At 39.7% G+C, this 25,196-nt stretch overlaps 1 protein-coding gene across 1 annotated transcript in view; it reads right to left on the bottom strand.

Annotated features, from left to right (window-relative positions):
* Positions 1-25,196, bottom strand: part of PGM5 (phosphoglucomutase 5) — a 198,694-nt gene that overhangs the window by 142,363 nt on the left and 31,135 nt on the right. The window contains exons 5-6 of the mRNA XM_004769248.3: positions 11,656-11,846; positions 10,862-11,016 (exon numbers count right to left, since the gene is read on the bottom strand). Coding sequence (XP_004769305.2) covers positions 10,862-11,016; positions 11,656-11,846 — 346 coding nt within the window. The remainder of the gene's footprint in view (positions 1-10,861; positions 11,017-11,655; positions 11,847-25,196) is intronic.

Below are 25,196 nucleotides of genomic sequence, written 5' to 3'. Positions count from 1 at the left end.
TGAAGCCAAAGAATGGCAGGGTCCTCGCAAATCCAACAGGCAAGAGAGAGCCGAATTCTAAAAATGGCTTGACTTTCACTTTACGTGGGAGAGTGATGATGACTACATATTTTGGAACTCAGGTCACCGAATGCTTATACAAAATTTTTTTCTGACCAACTCTAATAGCAAAAACCAAAGATGGCTCTGAACATCGGAACAAAAGATGGTTTATCCAACATCTCCAAAGCCCTTGCAGCTTCTAGTCTTAAAATGTTAACAATTCGTTTTTCCCTTTAGCCAATTAATTCATAAATGCCCTCTACTAAATGTGCCCATGTTATCATGTGCTTATCAGACATCAGCTCTTAAAAACACCAAGTAATGGGCTTCAATAATTGTTTTCCCCTTTTCCAGTTAAGTGTACACCAAAAACATACAAGAAAGTAATACGAGGCATCCTCTAAATGTCTTAGGGGAAAAAATCCATTTCTCATCCTACTCACTAGGGCAAGAAATAAATAATACTGCATTTAAGTTCAGGCCATGGTGAGTTTTTAATTATTGAATAGGAAATAACGCTATGGGGTTGCTTCCTTTTATCTCACCTTGATGAAGTTGTAATCCTAATACCCCATATCATTACTAAAAATCTGACTTAAACTATAAATTTACCTAAATGTAAATGAAAACCATAAATCAGGCACAGTTTTATCATAGTCAAAGAAGGCTGTGTAATTATGTATCATTTATTTTCTTCTTATCATTCAGATACACCTTCTCGAGCCAATAGTTGATAGCATCAACAAGTCTACTTTGTACAAAAGTCAAAAGGAGTATGTTGGTAGTTCACAGTACTTAACTTTGAGAATTCTGTGTTTAGGCCTGTGGAGTTCTAGTGACTTTTTTCTTCCAAACAAAAGGTATCCAAAAGGGAAAAAAAAGCTCATTCATTTAAGAAGTGTTTATTGAAAACTACTCTGTGCCAGGCACTGGTTTAAAACTCTGCCCTTCATGGGACTCACTGGACATTAGAAAACAGACAATGTGTATTTTCAATGTGACATTTATGATAAGTGATCTACGAAGAAACAGTTCCATACAGTGCTATGGGATGGAGAGACTAAAACACCAAAGGAGGACTTACTAAGAAGGTGATGCTTGACTCAAGCCTGAAAAATAAGGAAAGACAACCATGGGATGAGTGGGGCAAAGGGAACACATTTCAAGCAAAGACAGCAGCTTGTTCCAAGGCCCAGCAGCACAAGAGGCCATTGAATTCGGTGCCTCGCAGCACAACACATCTAGGGGGCAGGGTAAAAAATGTAGGCAGGAGTGAGGTGTTCCTCATCAGAAAATTATACATGCTTTCGAATCTGGACATGAGATCTCATTGTGGAGTTATGTGATGATATCAACAGATTTTAAGCAAAGAAGTGAAAAGTATGGCTTTCTGCATGGGGTAGTCTAGAACATGAATGAAAAAGAGGTGGCCTGGAGGCAGGGAGATGGGTTAATTGCCTATTGCAATAGTTCAAGCAAAAGATTATGGGAACCTGAACTAGGAAAGTAAAAGTAGGGTTGGGGAAGAAAGAATGGTTCAGGAAACATTTAAGTAGCCTTTCTGACAGCTCAGTGATTAACAGTACCTTGGGAATAAGGAAAAAGTAGAAGTCTAGGATTATGCTAAGGTTTATAATATGGGTGACAGGTGATTCACTCAGCATATATAAAAACAAAGAGCACTTTTCTGGGAAAATTGGAAAAGTTGCTATTTGTACATATTAAATTTGAGTTGTCCACACAGAGTTGTGTATTGAAAGCAATCTGGATATAGAGCTTAGCGGTAAAATTTTGTGCCAAGAAAAAAAGTGAAAATTAGAAGTGCTTAAAATTGACAAGGCTCTAATATATAAAATATGGAATGATCTCCCATAAACCCATTAAAAAAGAAGAAACCAAAATATAAAAGTGAGCAAAGGACAGGAACAGGCAATTAATAAAAAGGAAACCCCCCCCAAATCCCTTAAGTATGTGAAGAAATGCTCAACCTCATTAGTAATATGAGATATGAAAATTTAAACAGCAGTAGGGAATTGGGCTGTTGAATAGAAGGGGGCAAAGACAGTATAACCAGAATAACCAACACACGGGCCAATCCTTTCCGTAATCCTGATCTGCTTCACTCCCAGTCTCATCCTCTCCCCTCTTTTTTGGACTCAGGCATAGAGCTGAGTTAACCATATTCATCCTTGAACAATTTTTTTTCATCATTTGTCCAGTGGAAGACCCATTTCATTCCATGGCCATCTCTGCCCTCCTCTCTTTCTTTGGAGTCTAAACATCACGGATCGCGCTCCTGCTTGCAGGTGGGTTTGATCAAGAGGAGGCATCAGCTGGAGTTTGGAGGGTGAGAAAAGAGGGAAGTTGGGGTGTTTATTCCTCCCTGATGAGTTCCATTCCTGTCTGACAGCCCACCTCCCACCACTCCAGACCTTACTAGGCTATGGTTACCCTAAGCCTTTCCTACCTTGACCCTTCAGTCTTGGAGGAACTAACAACTTTCTACAATTCTGTGTCCTGGGATGCCTCTCCAACTCTTCTTATTTTTGATTTCCTTAACTTCATCCATACTTCTGTATTAAGTTATCAGGTTACTATTATTAAACTCTCTTTAGTAAACCCCTTTTCAGGGTACCATCTCTTTTCTGCCTTGACCCTGACTAAATCAGCTATAGAGACTTTCAGGGGAATAACTCCTATGATAAAGGGCTTTTTTCCTCTTTTTTTCTTTTATTTTTATACAGGGTCCACTTGAACATATTTGTCTGCTGAAGTAAAAGAATTCCCATCATTCTGTAGCAGAAACAATGTATGGGAGACTAAGTAATTGGATATTAGCTCCGATTACTATCTCTCCCACTACTCTGGTAACATCATGACTGATCTTAGAGACAAAAGAGCACAGATCCAAAGGATGCAGTAAAAACCAAGGTCACTGTAGATCAGTAGATACTTGCATACTTACAGCATTAACACTGTCTGAATTCCAACACCCAGCTGCATATATTCAGGATAAAGCTACAGTACATATTTCGGAATGGGGATTGGCAACAGATTGCTGTAGACTATATTCTGAAAAACAAGCATTTTCACACATATCATGGGCTATTTCTAATCCCAGCATCCTCACTGGGTCTAGCTGCATGTTTCTGATCTTTGGTCCTACCCATAACTTCCTCGGGAAGTCCTTACCTGCCTGTCCCATCTAAGGACCCTGCTCCACATCTGACAATTTACTGCTCCAAGTTCATTTTCTCTGAGCACGTGTTAAAATGTGTATCTATATTTTCTCTTTACTTCTTATTGTCTTCTCCATCAGACTATAAGTTCCCCCACGGCAAGGGACCATGTCTAGGACACAAAAGGACTTTAGTAAGTATTATTCTTGAGTGAGTAAATGGTGAACAGGGGTGACACAGATAGTCAACAGAAGATAGAAAAGGATGAACTCCCTTCACCACCAGACTTGTGGGTGGTGGGCCTCACGTGGCCTCCCTTGCCGTCAAAACATACTTTTCAGATCTGGATCACTTGCAGTGTGCTCAAGGATGCTGCTAGCGTTGTATGAGGCTGTGAATATCTCCAATGAGAAGGGCTCAAGTCTGCGTGTGTTTGCCTTGTTCTGCACAGCACTCGGCACACTCCCAAGCACAGATGGGCTCTTCATAAATATTATTGAAGGATGATGACACAGAGGATTATTTAATACTTCTGCATGGGGTGGAGACAGACCTCGGGCCACAGATACACTTTGAATGTGCTTTCCTTCTCAAATCATTTGAACCAAAACAATTTCAGCAGCACAGATTCATCTGCAACTACAAATCAGACACATTCAGAATGACAAAGTTCCAAAAGAATGCCCTTTTCAAGGCTGAAACTGCATTATTCTGGGGAAAATAATCTGGAGTCCTTGTTTCAGTGACACTGTAAGAGCAAAAATTAAAGACACTATAAGTCTCCCCTCAGGGATCAATGATTATCTGGGAACAATGAAATTTGGCCTGAATAATTCATCAGTTTCAAGGGTGCAGGTCCCCACCATCCCCTCCAATCCAAATTCTGGAATCCCAAAATTTAGGCAAGGGCACCATTTAATGTGTCTCAGCTACTCAGTTGTCATCCTTCTGGGTTCTGGCACTTTTGGTCACATTTCAATGATTTTATTCATTTTTAAAAAATGATAATAACCTACAAGGTAAACCATGATCAAGATAAGATTTTGAAGCTGTATTTATTTTACCTAAGAAAGAAGCTCAGAAAGTGTCCATCATGAGAATCCACCTGGGAGCTACGCAACAGATAGATCAAATACCCACAGCAAATCACCACGTCAGAGCCCCAGAGGCTTCTGGAGCCCAACCAGCAAGCATGAATAATCCTTTTAAATGGTTACTTACGTATCAGAACAGGCCCTTTGTGAAATTTCTAAGCAAGGCCTCTGGTTTCCGACTGAAACAGAGTTTTATTGGGAGGGAGGGGACAAAGTGAAACGGGAAACGTCCGGGAGAAAAGAGGACAAATGGTTTTTGTTGTCAGAGTGAAACCTGCCTCTCCTGGCAGGGTTTGGAAAGTTGCTGGCTATCCCCCAGGAGAGTTGGGCAATCTTCTCAACTAGTTTCTCAGGGACCATCTTCACCCAGTGGTAGTTACTACGCAGATGCAATTGTACACTAGAAGACCCAGTTTCAAATCCTGGGTCACCTTCCGATGAGCTGTGCAACCTTGCACAAGTCACTTAACCTCTCTGATACATGGTTTAACATCTTTAAGATGGTGAGAGTCATGCCTCACCAATTACCTGCTAAATTCATGCAAAGATCAAGTGAAATCAAATGCACACAAGGTCTTTCTAAATTATAAAATTCTGTGTAAGTGAAAATAAGCTTCCTACGGTGTTATGCCTTCGGCTCAGGTCATGATCTCAGAGTCCTGGATCGAAGCTTCCTCAATATTAAGTCTCTACACAGCAATCTTAAAAAAAAAAAAAAAAAAAATAAGGATCCTCAGGATCCTATATGACCCTGAGTCCTCAGTGACTAAAGATGGTTCCATTTTTGCCTTGTGATCCACAGTTTTACTAAACCTTTTTTTTGCTTTTTTAATGGAAGAATATAAGCAAAGGCAAATGGAAAACAAGTGTGGAATATTACACCATCCCCTTTGGTGCTGCTAGGCACTGAGGTTGGATTATATCATGAGCTTCTTATCAATATCCCCTGCGGGAGAGAAATAAAGTTGGGGGGCAATCAAAAATATTCTTCCCAGTAGAAGAAGCCAAAGCCAAGTTATAAAAATCAATTGCATTTCTAATTGCTAGGAGCAAACAACTGGAAAATTAAATTTATAAAACTATTCCACTTATTTTTTTTTAAGATTTTATTTATTTATTTGACAGACAGAGATCACAAGTAGGCAGAGAGGCAGGCAGAGAGAGAGGAGGAAGCAGGCTCCCTGCCGAGCGGAGAACCCGATGCGGGGATCTATCCCAGGAACCTGGGATCATGACCTGAGCCAAAGGCAGAGGCTTTAACCCACTGAGCCACCCAGGTGCCCCAAAACTATCCCACTTATGATAGCCTCAGAAACATAGATACTCAGAGATAAATTTAACAAAAATTGTGTGACACCACTACAGTAAGCCACAAAGCATACGTAAGAGAAATTAAACTACAAAATATATAAGAGAAAGTAAAGAAAACTAAAATGAAGAGTTAAAACGCATTTGTGAACTGGAGATTTCAATATTACTAAAATGCAATTCTCCCCAAATTATTCTATAGATTTATTCAATCCCAATCAAAACTGTAACAATTGCTAGTCATTGACAAGTTGATTCTAAAGTGTATATAGAAATACAAAAAAGCTAAGATGTATCATTTTTTTAATTTGACCAAGAAGAAAAAAAACACTTGGGGAATTCACTTGATTTCAATACTTATTTAAAAGTTTAATAATCAAGCATAATCTCGGCCTAAGAATAGGTGTAAAATCAATGAGAGAAAATAGAGAACTCTAAAATAGACCCAAACGGAAATGGTCAACTTATCTTTAACAAAAGTACCAAGAAGAAAGAAAATTATTTTCGATGAACACACACAAAAACTAATTCAAAATCATCATAAACTGAAATGTGAAAATTAAAACTACAACAAACTTAGAAGAAAACATCTTTCTGACCTTTGGCCAAGCAGAAATTTCTCACAGAGGACAAAAAGTATATACTAACTATACAGGAAAATATTAATGAACTAACTTCATCAAAATGTAAAACGTCCGCTCATCAAAAACTTCTACTAACAATATGAAAAGACAAGCAATGGGCAGGGAGAAAATACTTGCAATACGTATATCTAACAAAAGACACTATCCGGAATATTTAATGAACTTCTATAAATCAATAACAAAAGACAAACAACCTCATTTTTTAATTGAGCAAATGCATTATGAACAAATACATAACAAAAAAGATGCACAAATGGATAATAAGCATATGAAAATAAGCTCACTGTCACCAGTTATTATGATGCAAATCTACACCAAAAGGAAAGAAGATTTCAAAGCGCAAAGGCCTCACTTAGCAGGAGACTTGCAAGATATAAAGGTGTACCGAGGACTTTGTTTTAAAAACTGCAGTATCTTTTTTTTTTTTTTTTTAAGATTTTATTTATTTATTTGACAGACAGATTACAAGTAGGCAGAGAGGCAGGCAGAGAGAGAGGAGGAAGCAGGCTCCCTGCTGAGGAGAGAACCCGATCCAGAACCCTGGGATCATGACCTGAGCGGAAGGCAGAGGCTTTAACCCACTGAGCCAACCAGGTGCCCCCACAGTATCTTTTTGAATGGAGCCTACCCAAAGGGCTTTTCCCCTCATCCTCATCAAAATGGAATCACAAACAGCCAGCCACTGCTAGGAATAGAAACCAAAGACTTAAGGAGGCGCAGAGTGAGGTTCACGAGTTGCCTTTCCACCCCACCCCTTTGAATCGTGCTTTTGGTTTCCTTCTTCTAAAAGATCTGCTGCTCAACAAGCTGCTGACACCCAGGGTCTTGACACACTGACAGCTCTCAGAGTCAAGGTGTACAAGGACCCCCAGGATATAAGCATTGTTGGACTGGTTTCTCCAGGGGATACAGAACCACACAATGATTAAAGCATTTCTACATCATCCCTTTCACCCAGCAAGGGTCAACATCCAAATGCCACTCACACTGTAGGGAGAGTCAGATCGGCAAAAGGGGATGAAGGTCAAGTTGATAACAGGTGAATTTGAGTGTAAACATGCCAAAGGATGGGCTCTCCTTGTTAAAAAAATGGTCAGAAGCTTGAAATGGAATGCCAGTTTCAGCCTTAGTCCCTGAGAATCTTCAGGAGAAAGATCAAGTTCCCATTTATTTTTTATGGTTATGACTTTTCAATCAAATTCTCAACTTTATTTTTCTTTATTATATTAGTCACCAAACACGACATCATTAGTTTTTGATGTAGAGTTCCATGATTCATTGTTTGCATGTAACACCCAGTGCTCCGCGGAATCCGTGCCCTCCTTAATACCCATCACTGGGTTAACCCATCCCCCCAACCCCTCCCCTCTGCAACCCTCAGTTTGTTTCCCAGGGTCCACAGTTTCTCATGGTTCATCTCCCCCTCTGACTTCCCCCCTTCACTTTTCTCTTCCTTCTCCTAATGTCCTCCATGCTATTCCTTATGTTCCACATATAAGTGAAACCATATGATAACTCCCATTTAAAAGAAAAAAATCAAGACCAATTAAATCTATGTGAGGTTGGAAGGGGAAACCACATGCCGAGAAGAGCAACACCCCAAGTTCCAAAAGCGAAGGGTTGGGGAGCAGGCCTGGGGAGCCCAGCAGTGCTAGTTAGGACTCCTCAGTTGTTGGCTGAGAGCAGAGGTTCTCGGGGGGCAACAGACAAAGGCACGCCCTCTACTCTGGCTTGCCTGGAGCATCTGCCCCATCTTCTCCGGTGCCTGCCTGGACAGTGTCTTGCTTCTCATTCGTCTTCTCTCCTGAGACCTGGAGCAGAATGGCTCTGCAGCCCATGCCAGGCTCCACTGCTTGAAGAGCCTCATTTGTGCCCTGCCCCCAGAAGAAGGCCTGGCCAATGGTCAGCCCACTACCTCACAGGCAGGGGAGAAGAGGGATGGATTCCTCATCCGGCCCTCGCATTCTTCCCGCTGAGGCTCCACTTCCTGGTGGGTGTTGGAGTAAGCGTGCAGGGGGATACTGTGCTGTGGGTCCCTCTCCTCATCTTCATGAGTCCAGCCTCATCTCCTCGCTTCTGAGGATGGGACCGAGGGCAACAGGAAGCCCAGGTGAGGACTTGAGGCTGGATGGTGTGACCTATGTAGGCTCACCTGGGGAGCTGTCACCTGGAGGCCTGCACAGCCAAGGCTGTCACATCAGCCCCTGAAACTCAGAGTAAGCCCAGCAGCTTCTTCAGAGGCCCCTTGTCCCCTCTCTGGGTTCCTATGGATCTTACAGTCCCACCACCGTGTGATGTAATATTGCAGGGTCATGAAGACCATGGACTCTGGAGGTGTTTGGGTGGCTCCGTGAGTTAAGCATCTGACTCTTGATTTCTGCTCTCAGGTCATGATCTCAGGGTCTTGAGATCGAGCCCCGTGTTGGACTCCATACTGACTGTGGAACCTGCATAAGATTCTCTCTCTCCTTCACCCTCTGCCCCTACCCTTGGTCTCTCTCTCTCTCTCTCCCCATCTCTCTAATGCACTGTGGAGCTGGACCATGCACTATGGAGCTAGAATGGCATAGTTAGAATCCCAGTTCAACCCTTGTTAGGCCCTGGTCTTGACCAAATTATTGAACTTCCCTGTACCTCAGTTCCTTCATCGGTAAAATGGGCCACCTCACAGGGTAGTTATGATGACTACCGAGTTTATGGAATGGGCTTACAGCAGAGCATGGCACAGAATTAGTAAATAAAAATCAGTAAGTACAGGGTACTTGCACAAAAATAGACATATAGATCAACAGAATAGAATAATAAAGAGCTCAGAAATAAATCCATGCTCATATACTCAATCTATGAGAAAAAAGGCAAGAATATATAATGGAGAAAAGATAGTCTCTTCAATAAATGGTGTTGGAAAAACTGGACAGTTCCATGAAAAGAATGGAATCGGACCAGTTTCTTACACCATGCACAAAAATAAGCCCAAAATGAATTAAAAACCTAAATGTGAAACCTGAAACTATAAAATCCCTAGAAGAAAACACAGGTAGTAATTTCTTGGATGTCAGGCACAGAAACATTTTCCTAGATATGTCTCCTCAAGAAGGAGAAATAACAGAAAAAAAAAAAAAAAAAGCTCTTACAGAGTGAGGGAAACCACTGACAAAACAAAAAGACAACCTACTGAATGGGAGCAGATATTTACAAATGACATATCCAATGAGGGATTAATATTTAAAATATATAAAATATTTATTCAACTCAACATCATAAAAACACAAATTACCTAATTAAAAGTGGGAAGAGGATCTGAATAGACATTTTTCCAAAGAAGACATCCAGATGGCAACACACACATGAAAAGATGCTCAACTTTACTCATGATCAGGAAAATGCAAATCAAAATCACATGAGATACCACCTCATCCCTCTCAGAATGGCTGGAATAAAAAAGATGAGAAATAACAAGTGTTGGTGAAGATGTGGAAAAAATGAACCCTCATGGGGTGCCTGGGTGGCTCACTGGGTTAAAGCCTCTGCCTTCGGCTCCAGGCATGATCCCAGGGTTCTGGGATCGAGCCCCACATCAGGCTCTCTGCTCAGCAGGGAGCCTGCTTCCTCCTCTCTCTCTGCCTGCCTCTCTGCCTACTTGCAATCTCTGTCTGTCAAATAAATAAATAAAATCTTAAAAGAAAAAAAATGAACCCTCATGCACTGTTGATGGGAATGGAAATCAATAAAGCCACTGTGGAAAATAGTATGAAAGGCCCTCAAAATATTAAAAATACAATTAATACATGATCCAGTAATTCTACTGTGTGTTTATTCAAAGGAAATAAAAATACTAATTTGAAAAGATATACACACCTCGATGTTTACTACAGTTTAATTACAAGAGCAAAGATATGGAAGCAACCCAAGTATCCATCCATACATGAATGGATAAAGAAGAAATGGTATACATATAAAATGGAATATTACCCAGCTATTAAATATAATGTTAAGTGAAATAAGTAAATCAAAGAAAAACAAATACCATATGATTTCACTCAAATGTGGAATTTAAGAAACAAAACCAAAATAAAACAAACAAAAAAAGAAAAAAACCATACTCTTAAGAACAGAGAACACACTGACAGATACCAACGGGGAAGTGGGGGACGGGGAGGGTGAAAGAGGTGAAGGGGACCAAGAGGCCATTCATCATGATGGGCACTGAGTAATGTATAGAATTGTTGGATTATATTGTACGTACGAAAGTAATATAACAGTATATGGTACTTATACTTCAATTTTTTAAAAAGAAAATAATATTTTGCACTCACTAGAATTGCTAAAATAAAAAAGACTGACAAGAAAAAAAAAAAAAAAGGCACAGCGATCACATGTCCCTCAAGTTCCCACAGCTAAGAAGTGGTACCAAGAATCGAGTTCAGGCCACCTGATTCTCCATGCCCCTCCCCGGCACTATACATGTCTCTAAGTTCCCATACTTCCCACAGTTGCCACCAGAGCAGGAGAGAATGAGTGACAGCTAACAACAAAGGCGACACTGACATCAGAAGCCTACCATGAAGTTCTTCAAGGTGACATCCTTGCTTACCTGTCCAGGGCCATGCTGGTGGGCATACTCCTTCCAAACCCTCGAACCCCCATCTGACGGAAATATGGAATGCAAGAGAGGTTGGCAGCAATGATGGCCAGTGAGTCAGAAGGGCTCACGAAGAAGCCATTTCGGCCCAGGATCATATAACGGTCCTGCCAGAAGGAACAGGTGACAAAGATCAGAGAGAGGCATCTGCTGCTAGCTTCCCATTCCCATAATCATCACAAGCTACTCAACCACCATCCTATATTTAAACAACCGAAAACAACTTGAATGAAGCCAAGGAGGGCATGAGAAACCTTCTTGTAAATTCTTGAGTATTGTAGGGCCCAGGACCATGACACAGTTTGGAATGCGTCCCACCTGTTGGAATGCGGATGACTACCTCAAGCATCAGTAGCCTTCATATACTTATCCCATACCCTCCCTCAAATATAACGGAGAACAAGAATTATTGCTGAAATACCTAGTTTCTTAATGTGGTGGTTTTAACTAAGCCAACCATAAATAAAGATATATTGCATGAATATTTTTAAAAGTAATAACTTTTTTATAACATAATGCTACCCTGGAACTATGAAAAGTAAAAGCTGTTTAACTGCAATACGGAAGAGCCATTGAAAAGAAGAACAGAAAAAAAAAAAAAGAGAGAAAAAAAAAAAAAAAAGAAGAACAGATGCAGAGCCAGTTAGGGTTCGAATGCCCCATACATATCAGCCAGCCCCATGAATTCTCTGGCTTCCAATATTATCTCGTAAAAGGGTCGGCAGGCAGAAAAGTTTCTTACTTACCCCATCAGCATCAAATGCAGCTCCAAATCCATATTCTCCTCCTTTCATAGCTTCCAGAAGGGTTGTTGCATACGTCAAGTTTGGGTCAGGAGGCTGCCCTCCAAAATCTTCCAAGGGGACACAGTTTATTGCAGAATTGGCTGGAGCTCCCAGCTCATCACACAGGACTTTTCTCACATAGGGTCCCATGACTAAAAAGAGATATGCGGCAACATGAGATCTTGGCAGAAACCTCCAAAAATGTTCGGTTCTGTTTAAAACAAGAAAGGTCACTTAATAGCACAGGAAACAAGTTCTACAGGCTTTGTCAAGATGCAACACGGAGTGATACTTACTTCATCTACTACTCACTGAGTGCCCACCATGTGCCAGTTGCAGTGTTGGGCATATAGATGTATTCAATAGTCAGTTGTATAAAATTTTTCTCCAAAACTTTTCTAGTATGTTGCCAGAAAGAAACCAACTACTTAATAATGATCCAATGTGTGTTGCTTTTTATGTATTAAAAAATTTGGCTAAATATATGCAAAAGCACTAAAGGCTCTAGCAATGTTCCCTGAGTCTGCAATCATTCTAACTCTGCCAAGAATATAACTAGAAAATGTAAACAATGGAAGCATGTAAAACTAAGCATATTTTACACAATAAATGCTAAGGAATGGTATTTTCCAGTTGAACATATATTTATGGAGCACCTAATATGGAATTCCTATCTTAAGAATAGAAACATCATATTCAAGCAATGCAAATCACAGTTTTCTAAATTACTGGGCTCCGAATACAGTAGAGGGATGAGTTAAATCTACAGGTGAGTGATTACAGAAATAAGACTGGTGCTCTGCAATGGAAACTTATGAAATAATTAGATCTGATGGCTTTCAAGAAGAAACAACCACAGGTAAAAGTTTCAAGAAGGAGGTAGCTTTTTTGGAGAGATTTGAAGAAAGAAAGAATATAAAATTGATAGGACGCCTGGGTGTCTCAGTGAGTTAACCCTCTGCCTTCGACTCAGGTCATGATCCCAGGGTCCTGGGATTGAGTCCCCACATCGGGCTCTCTGCTCAGAGGGGAGGCCTGCTTCCTCCCCCTCTCTCTCTGCGTGCTTCTCTGACTACTTGCGATCTCTCTCTCTGTCAAATAAATAAATAAAATCCTTTTTAAAAAAGAATGTAAGGGCGCTTGGGTGGCTCAGCAGGTTAAAGCCTCTGCCTTCAGCCCAGGTCATGATCCCAGGGTCCTGGGATCGAGCCCCGCATCGGGCTCTCTGCTCAGTGCAGAGCCTGCTTCTCTCTCTCTCTCTCTGCCTGCCTCTCTGCCTTCTTGTGTTCTCTGTCAAATAAATAAATAAAATCTTTAAAAAAAAATAAAAATAAAAATAAAAAAGAATATAAAATTGATAGAGATGGGGGATAGGAATGCCATTCAAATGGAAAGGACATTATGAACAAAGGAATGGAGCCTGAGGTAGAATATATAGAGCACATTTGGGGAATGCATAAATCCTGTTAGCTGAAATATATATAAAACATTTTTTTTCTAATTAATTTCCACTAACCCAACCCTCAAATAGTGAACATCTTTTGACTTTGCCTGTCCAGAAGAGCCCCGTATTGGGGCTCTCTGCTCAGCAGGAAGCCTCCTTCCTTCTCTCTCTCTCTGCCTGACTCTCTGCCTGCTTGTGATCTCTCTCTGTCAAATAAATAAATAAAATCTTTAAAAAAAGAAAAAAGAAAGAGAAACTGTCTTCCCTCAAGGCCAGTTAATGGGGAAGAACCTAAAAATCCCTTTCTGAGGAATATGATCATCCCAATAAGAAAGAACAAAACAAGCCAACAGATGACGTCAAAATAAAGCCCATGGAGGATGAGCTCCACACATGTGTTCAGATCTCCCAACAAAATTATTGGTGCCTCATTCTTAAATGTGCCAGGCAGCCAAGGATCACTAAACTTTTGAAAAGGGCAATTAACATGAGATCAAAACAAAAAGAGTAAAGAGCAACTTAGAAGAGACAGAAACTATACAGGGAGAAGAAAACTCTTAAATATAGATCAGGAACATTTTTTTAAGTCAACTTTTTAATTATATAATACAATTATCATAATTATTGGATATTAAATATTTATAAATATAAAGGTCTATAAAAAAATCTTTCGTTTTAAAGATTTTATGTATTTATTTGAGAGTAGGTGAGAGAGAGGGAGAGAAAGCCAGGGGAAGGGCAGAAGGAGAAGCAATTTCCCTTATGAACCCTGGGACTATGACCTGAGCCCAAGTCAAATGCTTAACCGATTGAGACACCCATAAAAAACAATCTTACTATTAATTATATCCTTGAAATAAAATACAAATGATAGGAGAGAGGCAAGATGGCAGAGTAGTAGCAGACTGAAATGACATCAGATCCCAGGAGTTCAGCTAGATAGGAATCAAACCATTCCAAACACCTACAAACTCATTAAGAGCTCAAAGAGAAGAAAAGCAGCAATTCTAAGAACAGAAAATCGACCACTTTCTGAAAGGTAGGACATGCGGAGAAGTAAATCCGAAGCAATGAGGAGAGAGACTGCAGGGGAAAGGAGCAGCTCCCGGCAAGTGGTAGAGCAGCAGAGCATAAAATCAGAACAATTAGAAGTCTGCTCCACTGAAGGACATGGCTCTAGAGGCTAAGCGGGGGTGGAGCCCTCAAGGGGACAGTGTGGTCTCAGGTCCAGTGGGGTCACAGAAAGATTGGGGGTGTCTGAATGTGGCAGAGCTTGCAGGTATTAAGCAGGGAAGTTGACTACATAGACGGAGCTGAGGAGAGGGCTTTCAGCTTGGGGTTACCTTAAACCATGATCTGAGGCACAGTTGGGCAATTGCTCTTCAAGTAGGGACCCCACAAGTGGCATATCCAGGGAGACTCACCTGTCTGCTCTGGGAGGAGCAGTGCAAGAGCAATCTGCTGGGTTTGAAGACTCCAAATGGGGCCAAGCGCAAGAGATAGAAACACTCGGTCACAGGTCGGGTCAGCTTAGAGCGCAGCCTGAGACCAGGGAGATGGGAGTGACGGACTGCTTTTCTCTGAGGGCGCACTGAGGAGTGCAGTCCCGAGCCCTCGGCTCCTCTGAGCCGGAGATTGGGAGGCCGCCATTTTCATTCCTGTCTTCCAAAGCTCTACAGAAAGCATTCAGGGAACAAAAGCTCCTGAGCATGAACCTGAGCAGATGACTTAGCCAAGCCCCTGGCAAGGGCAGTGCAATTCCACCTCAGACAAAGACATTTGAGAATCACTGCAACAGGCCCCTACTCCAGAAGATCAGCAAGAACATTCTGCCAAGACCAAGTTTACTAATCAATGAGAACTGCGGAACTCCAGAGCTAGGGGAAAGTGACACAAAATTCATGGCTTTTTACCCATGATCCTTTACTCTTGCAAAGTTAAATTTTTTTTAATTTTATTTTTTTCTTATTCTATTTTCTTAATGTTTCTTTCCTCATTCCTCTTTTAACCTTTTCTAACTAGTTTATCTTAACAATACCTTTCCTAAAAAGTTTTTTTAAACCTTCATTTTTATAGTCATATTTTATCACTTCGCTGTATTTAACCTTATTTGTGTGTGTGTCTGTATATATATATATATATATTTCTAAAAATTTTGGGATACAATTTCTTCTAATAGCTCAAAATATACTCTAGTCTAGCACATGGCTTTGTTTTAGTCTCCAGCCTGAGCACATTCCCTACTCTTTTTTTTTTTCTTTTTCCAACCAACTTATCAATTCCTATTTTAATTTTTTTTTAATTTTCATCTTAACAATCATCATGTTTACCCTTCTTTTACTATATATACAAGTTTTTCTTCCATTAGAATTTTGGGAGATAGTTTCTTGTAAGACCAAAATACACCCAAAATCAAGTCAGTGGCTTTGTTCTAGTCACCAGTCTAATATATATGTATAATTTTTTATTTTATATATTTTTTCTTTCTTTTTTCCCCTTTCTTCTCCTGATTTGGATCTCTTCTGATTTGGTTAGCATACATTTTTCTGGGGTCCTTGCCACACTTTTAGTATTTTCTCTCATTCATATATTCTTATCTGGATAAAATGACAAGGTGGAAAAACTCACCACAAAAAAAAAAAAAAAAAAAAAAAAAGAACAAGAGGCAGTACCGAAGGCCAGAGACCTAATCAACACAGACATTGGTAATATGTCAGAACTAGAGTTCAGAATGACGATTCTCAAGGTGCTAGCTGTGCTCAAAAAAGGCATGGAAGATATTAGAGAAACACTTTCTGGAGAAATAAAAGAACTAAAATCTAACCAAGTTAAAATAAAAAAGCTATTAAAGGGGTGCAATCAAAACTGGAGGCTCTTACTGCTAGGATAAATGAGGCAGAAGAGAGAATTAGTGATATAGAAGTCCAAATGATGGAGAATAAAGAAGCTAAGCAAAAGAAAGACACACAACTGCTGGACCACAAGGGAAGACTTTGAGAGATAAAAGATAGTATAAGATGAAACACTATTAGAATAGTTGGGATTCCAGAAGAGAAGAAAGAGACAGAGGGTCAGAAGGTATATTGGAGTTAATTATAGTAGAGAATTTCCTTAATATGGCAAAGAAAACAAGCATCAAACTCCAGGAGGCACAGAGAAACCCCCTCAAAATCAATAAAAATAGGTCCACACCCTGTCATCTAATAGTAAAACTTACAAGTCTTAGTGACAAAGACAAAATTCTGAAAGCAGCTCAGGACAAGAAGTCTGTAACATACAGTGGTAGAAATATTAGATTGGCAGCAGACTTATCCACAGAGACCTGGCAGGCCAGAAAGAACAGGCATGATATATTCAGGGCACTAAACTAGAAAAATATATAGCCAAGAATATTATATCCAGCTAGGCTATCACTGAAAATAAAAGGAGAGATAAAAATCATTCAGGACAGGGGTGCCTGGATGGCTCAGTGGGTTAAGTCCTCTGCCTTCAGCTCAGGTCATGATCTCAGGGTCTTGGGATCAAGCACCACATCGGGCTCTCTGCTCAGCAGGGAGGCTTCTTCCCCTCTCTCTTGGCCTGCCTCTCTGCCTACTTATGATCTCTCTCACTCTGTGTCAAATAAATAAATAAATAAATAAAATCTTAAAAAAAATAAAATAAAAAAGCTTCCAGGACAAACAAAAACTAAAAGAATTTGCAAACACCAAATCAGCCCTACAGGAAATATTGAAAGGGGTCCTCTAACCAAAGAGAGAGCCTAAAAGTAGTAGACTGGAAAGGAACAGAAACAATATAGAGTAACAGGCAACACAATGGCACTACTTTAATAGTTACCCTGAATGTAAATGGGCTAAATGAACCCAATCAAAACACACATGGTATCAGAATGGATAAAAAACCAAAACCCATCAACATGCTATCTACAAGAAACTCAATTTAGACCCAAACTCATTTAGACCCAAAGGAACCTCCAGATTTAAAGAGAGGGGGTGGAAAACAATTTGCCATGCTAATGGACATCAAAAGAAAGGTGGGGTGGCAATCCTTATATCAGATCAATTAGATTTTAAGCCAAAGACTATAATAAGAGATGAGGAAGGACACTATATCATACTTAAAGGGCTGTCCAACAAGGAGATCTAACAATTTTAAATATCTATGCCCCTAACATGGGAGCAGCCAACTATATAAACCAGTTAATAACAAAATCCAAGAAACACATCAACAATAATACATTAATAGTAGGGGTCTTAAAAAACCCCCTCACTGAAATGGACAGATCATCCAAGCAAAAAATCAACAAGGAAACAAAGGCCTTAAATGACACACTGGAACAGATGGACATCACAGATATATTCAGAACATTTCATCCCAAAGCAACAGAATAAACATTCTTCTCTGGTGTACATGGAACATTCTCCAGAATAGATCACATCCTGCAGGGGTCACAAATCAGGTCTCAACCGGTACCAAAAGATTGGGATCATTCCCTGCATATTTTCAGACAACAATGCTCTGAAGCTAGAACTCAATCACAAGAGGAAATTTGGAAAGAACCCAAATACATGGAGACTAAACAGCATCCTTCTAAAGAATGAATGGGTCAACCAGGAAATTAAAGAAGAATTGAAAAAATTCATGGAAACAAATGATAATGAAAACACAACGTTTCAAAATCTGTGGGACACAGCAAAGGCAGTCCTGAGAGGAAAATATATAGCGATACAAGCCTTTCTCAAGAAACAAGAAAGGTCTCAAATACACAACCTAACCCTACACCTAAAGGAGCTGGAGAAAGAACAACAAAGAAAGCCTAAACCCAGCAAGAGAAGAGAAATAATCAAGATCAGAGCAGAAATCAATGAAATAGAAGCCAAAGAAACAATAGAATAAGTCAACACAACTAGGAGCTGGTTCTTTGAAAGAATTAATAAGACTGATAAACCCCTGGCCAGACTTATCAAAAAGAAAAGATAAAGGACCCAAATAAATAAAATCATGAATGAAAGAGAGAGATCACAACCAACACCAAAGAAATACAATTATAAGAACATATTACGAGCAACAATACACCAGCAAATTTGACAATCTGGTAGAAATGGATGCATTCCTAGAGACATATAAACTATCAAAACTGAACCAGGAAGACATAGAAAACCTGAACAGACCCATAACCAGTAAAGAAGTAAGGACATTGAAGCAGTCATCAAAAATCTCCCAACAAATGAGAGCCCAGAGCCAGACAGCTTCCCAGGGGAATTCTACCAAACATTTAAGGAAGAATTAATACCTCTTCTCCTGAAACTGTTCCAAAAAATAGAAATGGAAGGAAAACTTCCAAACTCATTTTATGAGTTTGATCCCAAAACCAGACAAAGATCTCATCAAAAAGGAGAATTACAGGCCAGTATCCTTGATGAACACACATGCAAAAATTCTCACCAAAATACTACCCAGTAGGATTCAACAGTACATTAAAAGGATTATTCACCACAACCAAGTGGGATTTATTCCAGGGCTGCAAGGTTGGTTCAACATCCGCAAATCAGTCAATGTGATACAACACATCAATAAAAGAAAGAACAAGAACCATATGATACTCTCAATAGATGCTGAAAAAGCATTTGACAAAGTACAACATCCCTTCCTGATCAAAACTCTTCAAAGTGTAGGGATAGAGGGCACATACCTCAATATCATCAAAGCCATCTATGAAAAACCCACCGCAAATATCATTCTCAATGGAGAAAAACTGAAAGCTTTTCTGCTAAGGTCAGGAACACGGCAGGGATGTCCATTATCACCACTGCTATTCAACATCGTACTAGAGGTCCTAGCCTCAGCAATCAGACAACAAAAGGAAATTAAAGGCATCCAAATCGGCAAAGAAGAAGTCAAATTATCACTCTTTGCAGATGATATGATACTTTATATGGAAAACCCAAAAGAATCCACTCCAAAACTTTTAGAACTCATACAGGAATTCAGTAGTGTCAGGATATAAAATCAATGCACAGAAATCAGTTGTATTTCTATACACCAACAGAAAGACAAAAGAAGGAGAAATTAAGGAGTCGATGCCATTTACAAATGCACCCAAAACCATAAGATACCTAGGAATAAACCTAACCAAAGAGGCAAAGAATCTGTACTCAGAAAAATATAAAGTACTCTTGAAGGAAATTGAGGAAGACAAAATGAAATGGAAAAGCGTTCCATGCTACGGATTGGAAGGACAAATATTGTGAAAATGTCTGTGCTACCTAAAGCAATCTACATGCAATCCCTATCAAAATACCATCCATTTTTTTCAAAGAAATGGAACAAAGAATCCTAAAATCTATATGGAACCAGAAAAGAGCCCAAATAGCCAAAAGAATGTTGAAAAAGAAAGCCAAAGTTGGTGGCATCACAATTCCAGACTTCAAGCTCTATTACTAAGCTGTCATCATCAAGACAGTATGGTACTGGCACAAAAACAAACACATAGATCAATGGAACAGAATAGAGAGCCCATAAATAGACCCTCAACTCTATGGTTAATTAATTTTCAACAAAGCAGGAAAGAATGCCCAATGGAAAAAAGACAGTCTCTTCAACAAATGGTGTTGGGAAAACTGGACAGCCACATGCAGAAGAATGAAACTGGACCATTTCCTTACACCACACACAAAAATAGACTCCATATGGATGAACGACCTCCATGTGAGACAGGAATCCATCAAAATCCTTGAGGAGAACAAGGCAGCAATCTCTTCAACCTCAGCCACAGCAACTTCTTCCTAGAACCATTGCCAAAGGTAAGGGAAGCAAGGACAAAAATGAACTATTGGAATTTCATCAAGATCAAAACCTTTTGCACAGCAAAAGAAACAGTCAACAAAACCAAAAGACAATGAACAGAAGAATGGGAGAAGATATTTGCAAATGACATATCAGATAAAGGGCTAGTATCCAAAATCTAGAAAGAACTTATCAAACTCAACACCCAAAGCACAAATAATTTAGTCAAAAAATGGGCAAAGGACATGAACAGACATTTCTGCAAAGAAGACATACAAATGGCCAACAGACATGTGAAAAAGTGTTCAAGATCACTTGGCAACAGGGAAATACAAATCGAAACCACAATAAGATACCACCTCACATCAGTCATAATGGCTAAAATTAACAAGTCAGGAAATGACAGATGTTGGAGAGGATATGGAGAAGGGGAACCCTCCTATACTGTTGGTTGGAATGCAAGCTGGTGCAGTCACTCTGGAAAACACCATGGAGGTTCCCCAGAAAGCTGAAAATAGAGGTACCCTATGACCCAACAATCGCACTACTGGGTATTTACCCCAAACATACATATGTAATGATCCGAAGGGGCACGTGCACACAAATGTTTATAGCAGCAGTATCCACAACAGCCAAACTATGGAAAGAACCTAGACGTCCATCAACAGATGAATGGATAAAGAAGATGTGGTATGTGTGTGTATATATATCTAGTGGAATACTATCCAGCCATCAAAAGAAATCAAATCTTGCCATTTGCAATGATGTGGAACTGCAATTTAGATGGAACTAGAGGGCATTATGCTGAGTGAAATAAGTCAATCAGATAAAGATAATTGGAGAGGCAGAGTGGGGGGTTTGTGGGGTAGGGAAGGAAAAAATTAAACAAGATGGGACTGGGAGGGAGACAAACCATAAGTGACTCTTAACTTACACAACAGAGGGTTGGTGGGGGTGGAGAGGGTGGTTGGGTTATTGACATTGGGGAGGGTATGTGCTATGGTGAGTGCTGTGAAGTATGTAAGCTTGATGATGTACAAACCCGTACCCTCTGGGGCAAAAAAAATACATTACATGTTAATAAAAAATAATTAATTTTAAAAATCAGGAAAAAATACAAATGATAAAGCAAATATCAAGTAGAAAATTCTGATAAGCAATTAAGCTTAAGTATTTATCTGGACACTAAAGGCTATATATTATATATAATTTATAACATTTAATGTTGTTTTTGAAAAATTGGTGGCCAAATACAATTTGTATTTAAAAACACAAATTTATTTGGATTTATATTACAAATATAATATATTACAGCACTTTATCTTCTTTTTTGTATTACTTTTTTTGAATTTAAATTCAATTAACATACAGTGTATATTATTAGTTTCAGAGGTAGAGTTCAGTGATTCATCAGTCTTATATAAAACCCAGTGCTCATTACATCCTCTGCCCTCTTAATGTCCATCACCCAGTTACTCTATCCTACCACCCACTGTCCCCTCAGCAGCCCTCAGTTTGTTTCTTATGATTAACAGTTTCTTATGGTTTTCCTCCCTCTGTTTTTATCTTGCTTTATTTTTCCTTCCCTTCTGTTATGCTCCTGTTTTCTTTCTTAAATTTCACATATGAATGAAGTCACATAATTGTCTTTCTCTGAATAACTTATTTCACTTAGATAATACCCTCTAGTTTATTATTGCAAATGGCAAGATTTCTTTTCTGATGGCTGAGTAATATTCCATTGTGTATAAATACCACATCTCTTTTACTTACTCATCTGTTGATGGGCATAAGAGCTTTTCCCGCAATTTGGCTACTGTAGACATTGCTGCTATAAACTTTGGGGTGCAAGTGTCCCTCTGAATCACTACATTTGTATCATTGGGGTAAATACCCAGTAGTGTGATTGCTGGGTCATAGGATAGCTCCATTTTCAATTTTTTGAGGACCCTCCGTGACGTTTTCCAGAGTGGCTGCACCAGCTAACATTTCCACCAACAGTGTGAGAAGGTTCCCCCTTCTCTGCATCCTTGTCAACATCTGTCATTTCCTGGCTTATTAATTTTAGCCATTCTGACCAGTTTGAAATACTGTCTCATTGTGGTTCTGATTTGTAGTTCCCTGATACCAAGCGATGTGGTGCATTTTTTTTCATGCGTCTGTTGGCCATTTGTATATCTTCTTTGGAGAAATGTCTGTTTGTGTCTTCTGCCCATTTCTTGATTGGATTTATTTGTACTCTGCATGTTAAGTTTGTTAAGTTCTTTGTAGATTTTGGATACTAGCCCTTTATCTATTTAGACATTTGCAAGTATCTTCTCCCATTCTGTAAGTTGTCTCTTGGTTTTGTTGACTGTTTTCTTTTTTTTTTTTTTTTTAAAGATTTTATTTATTTATTTGACAGAGAGAGATCACAAGTAGATGGAGAGGCAGGCAGAGAGAGAGAGAGGGAAGCAGGCTCCCTGCTGAGCAGAGAGCCCGATGCGGGACTCGATCCCAGGACTCCGAGATCACGACCTGAGCCGAAGGCAGCGGCTTAACCCACTGAGCCACCCAGGCGCCCCAGTTGACTGTTTTCTTCACTGGGCAAAAGCTTTTTATCTTGATGAAGTCCAATAGTTCATTTTTGCCTTTGTCTCCCTTGTCTTTAGAGACATGCTTAGCAGGTCAGAGAGACTGCTGCCTTTACTCTTCTCTAGGATTTTGACAAATTCCTGTCTCACATTGAGGTCTTTCATTCATTTTGAGTCTATTTTTGTGTAGGGTGTAAGAAAATGGTCCAGAGTCATTCTTCATGTGGCTGTCTGATTTTCCCAACACCATTTGTTGCGATCTCTCTCTGTCAAATAAATAAAAATCTTTAAAAAAAAAAAGAATTTTTAAAGGTTTTATTTATTTATTTGACAGAGGGAGAGAGAGATCACAAGCAGGCAGAGAGACAGGCAGAGAGAAGGGGAAACAGGCTCCCCGCGGAGCAGAGAGCCTGATGCGGGGCTCGATCCCAGGACCCTGAGATCATGTCCTGAGCCAAAGGCAGAGGCTTAACCCACTGAGACACCCAGATGCCCCTGGGGTCTCTATTCTGTTGCATTGGTCTATGTCTGTTTTTGTGCCAGTACCATACTGTGTCAAAGATTATAGCTTTGTAATAGAGCTTGAAGTCTTTCATTTTATGCCACTAGCTTTGGTTTTCTTTTATTTCTTTTTTTTTAAGATTTTATTTACTTATTTGACAGAGATCACAAGCAGGCAAAGAAGCAGGCGAGGGGTGGGGGGAAGCAGGCTCCCCACTGACCAGAGAGCCCAATGTGGGGCTCGATCTCAGGACCTGAGATCATGACCTGAGCCGAAGGCAGAGGCTTAACCCACTGAGCCACCCCCCAGCTTTGGTTTTCTTTTTCAACATTCCTTTGGCTATTCAAGATCTTTTCTGGTTCCATACAAATTTTAGGATTATATTTTCCAGCTTCGTGAAAAATGTTGAAGGTATTTTTATAGGGATTACACTGAATATATAAATTGCTGTAGGTAGCATAGACATTTTTTTTAAAGATTTTATTTATCTAGGCAGAAAGGGGAAAGCAGGCTACCCACTGAGCAGAGATCCCGATGCAGAGCTCGATCCCAGGACCCTGAGATCATGACCTGAGTCGAAGGCAGAGGCTTAAACCACTGAGCCACCCAGGTTCTCCTAGACATTTAAACAATATTTGTTCTTCCAATCCATGAGCATGAAACATTTTTTTCATTTTTGTCTTCCTCAACTTCTTTCATGAGTGTCCTCTAGTTTTCAGAGTATAGATCCTTTGCCTTCTTGGTTAGGTTCATTCCTAGGTATCCTATAGTTTGTGGTGCAATTGTAAATGGGATTGATTCCTTCATTTCTCTTTCTTCTGTCTCATCGTTAGTGTATAGAAATGCTACTTATTTCTGTGCATTGATTTTATATCCTGTCACATTGCTGACTTCCTTTATAAATTCTAGCAATTTGCAGTCTTTAGTATTTTCCACATAGACTATCATATCATCTGTAAAGAATGAGAGCCTATTTCTTTGCTGATTCAGATGTCTTTTATTTCTTTTTGTTGTCTGATTGTTGAGGCTAGGACTTCTAATACTATGTTGAACAACAGTGGTGAGAGTGGACATCCCTGCCATATTCCTAACCTTAGGGGAAAAGCTCTTCAGTTTTTCCCCATTGAGAACAATATTTGCTGTGGGGTTTCACATGTGGCTTTTATGATGTTGAGGTATGTTCCTTCTATCCTTACACAGTGAAGAGTTTTAATTAAGAAAAGATGATGTACTTTGTCAAATGCTTTTTCTGCATCAATAGAGAAGATCATATGGTTCTGGATCTTTCTTTAATTAATGTAGTGTAACACACTGATTGATTTGCGGATACTGGACCACCCTTGCAACCAAGGAATAAATCCTACTTGGTCATGGTGAATAATTCTTTTAATGTACTGTTGGATCCTACTGGCTAATATCTTGGTGAGAAATTGACATCCATGTTCATCAGAGATACTGATCTTTAATTCTTTTTGGCAAGGTCTTGGTCTGGTTTTGGGATCAAGGTAATACTGGCCTCATAGGATGACTTTGGCAGTTTTCTTTCGATTTCTATTTTTTGAAACAGCTTCAGAAGTATAGGTATTGGGACGCCTGGGTGGCTCAGTTGGTTGGACGACTGCCTTCAGCTCAGGTCATGATCCCGGAGTCCCGGGATCGAGTCCCACATCGGGCTCCCAGCTCCATGGGGAGTCTGCTTTGCTCTCTGACCTTCTCCTCGCTCATGCTCTCTCTCACTGTCTCTCTCTCTCAAATAAATAAATAAAATCTTAAAAAAAAAAAAAAAAAAGAAGAAGTATAGGTATTAATTCTTCTTTAAATGTTTGGTAGAATACCTCATGGTCCAGCCCCAGACTCTTGTTTTGTTGGGAGATTTTTGATTACTGCTTCAGTTTCCTTGCTGGTTATGGGTCTGTTCATGTTTTCTATTTCTTCCTGGTTCAGTTTAGAAATAAAATATGGAACTGAAAAACATAATGGAAGGACTTGGAGATAAAGTTGAGGAAACCTCCCAGAACAGAGCACAAAACAAAGAAAGAGAACATCGGTGGTAGGGGCAGAGGGGAGAATCAGATAACTAAAGAACTAGTTCAGTAAGTTCAATACTTAAAAATAACCATTTTGGAAAGAAAGGAAGGCAGCAATAATAGAGGAAATCACTCAAGAAGTTATTTCCCAGAATTAAAGGACTCAAGTT

This window comes from Mustela putorius, unplaced genomic scaffold, assembly GCF_011764305.1.
Source record: "Mustela putorius furo isolate JIRA1106 unplaced genomic scaffold, ASM1176430v1.1 tig00003854_pilon_pilon_pilon, whole genome shotgun sequence".
NCBI lineage: Eukaryota > Metazoa > Chordata > Mammalia > Carnivora > Mustelidae > Mustela > Mustela putorius.
This window is presented reverse-complemented; position numbering and strand designations above follow the sequence as displayed.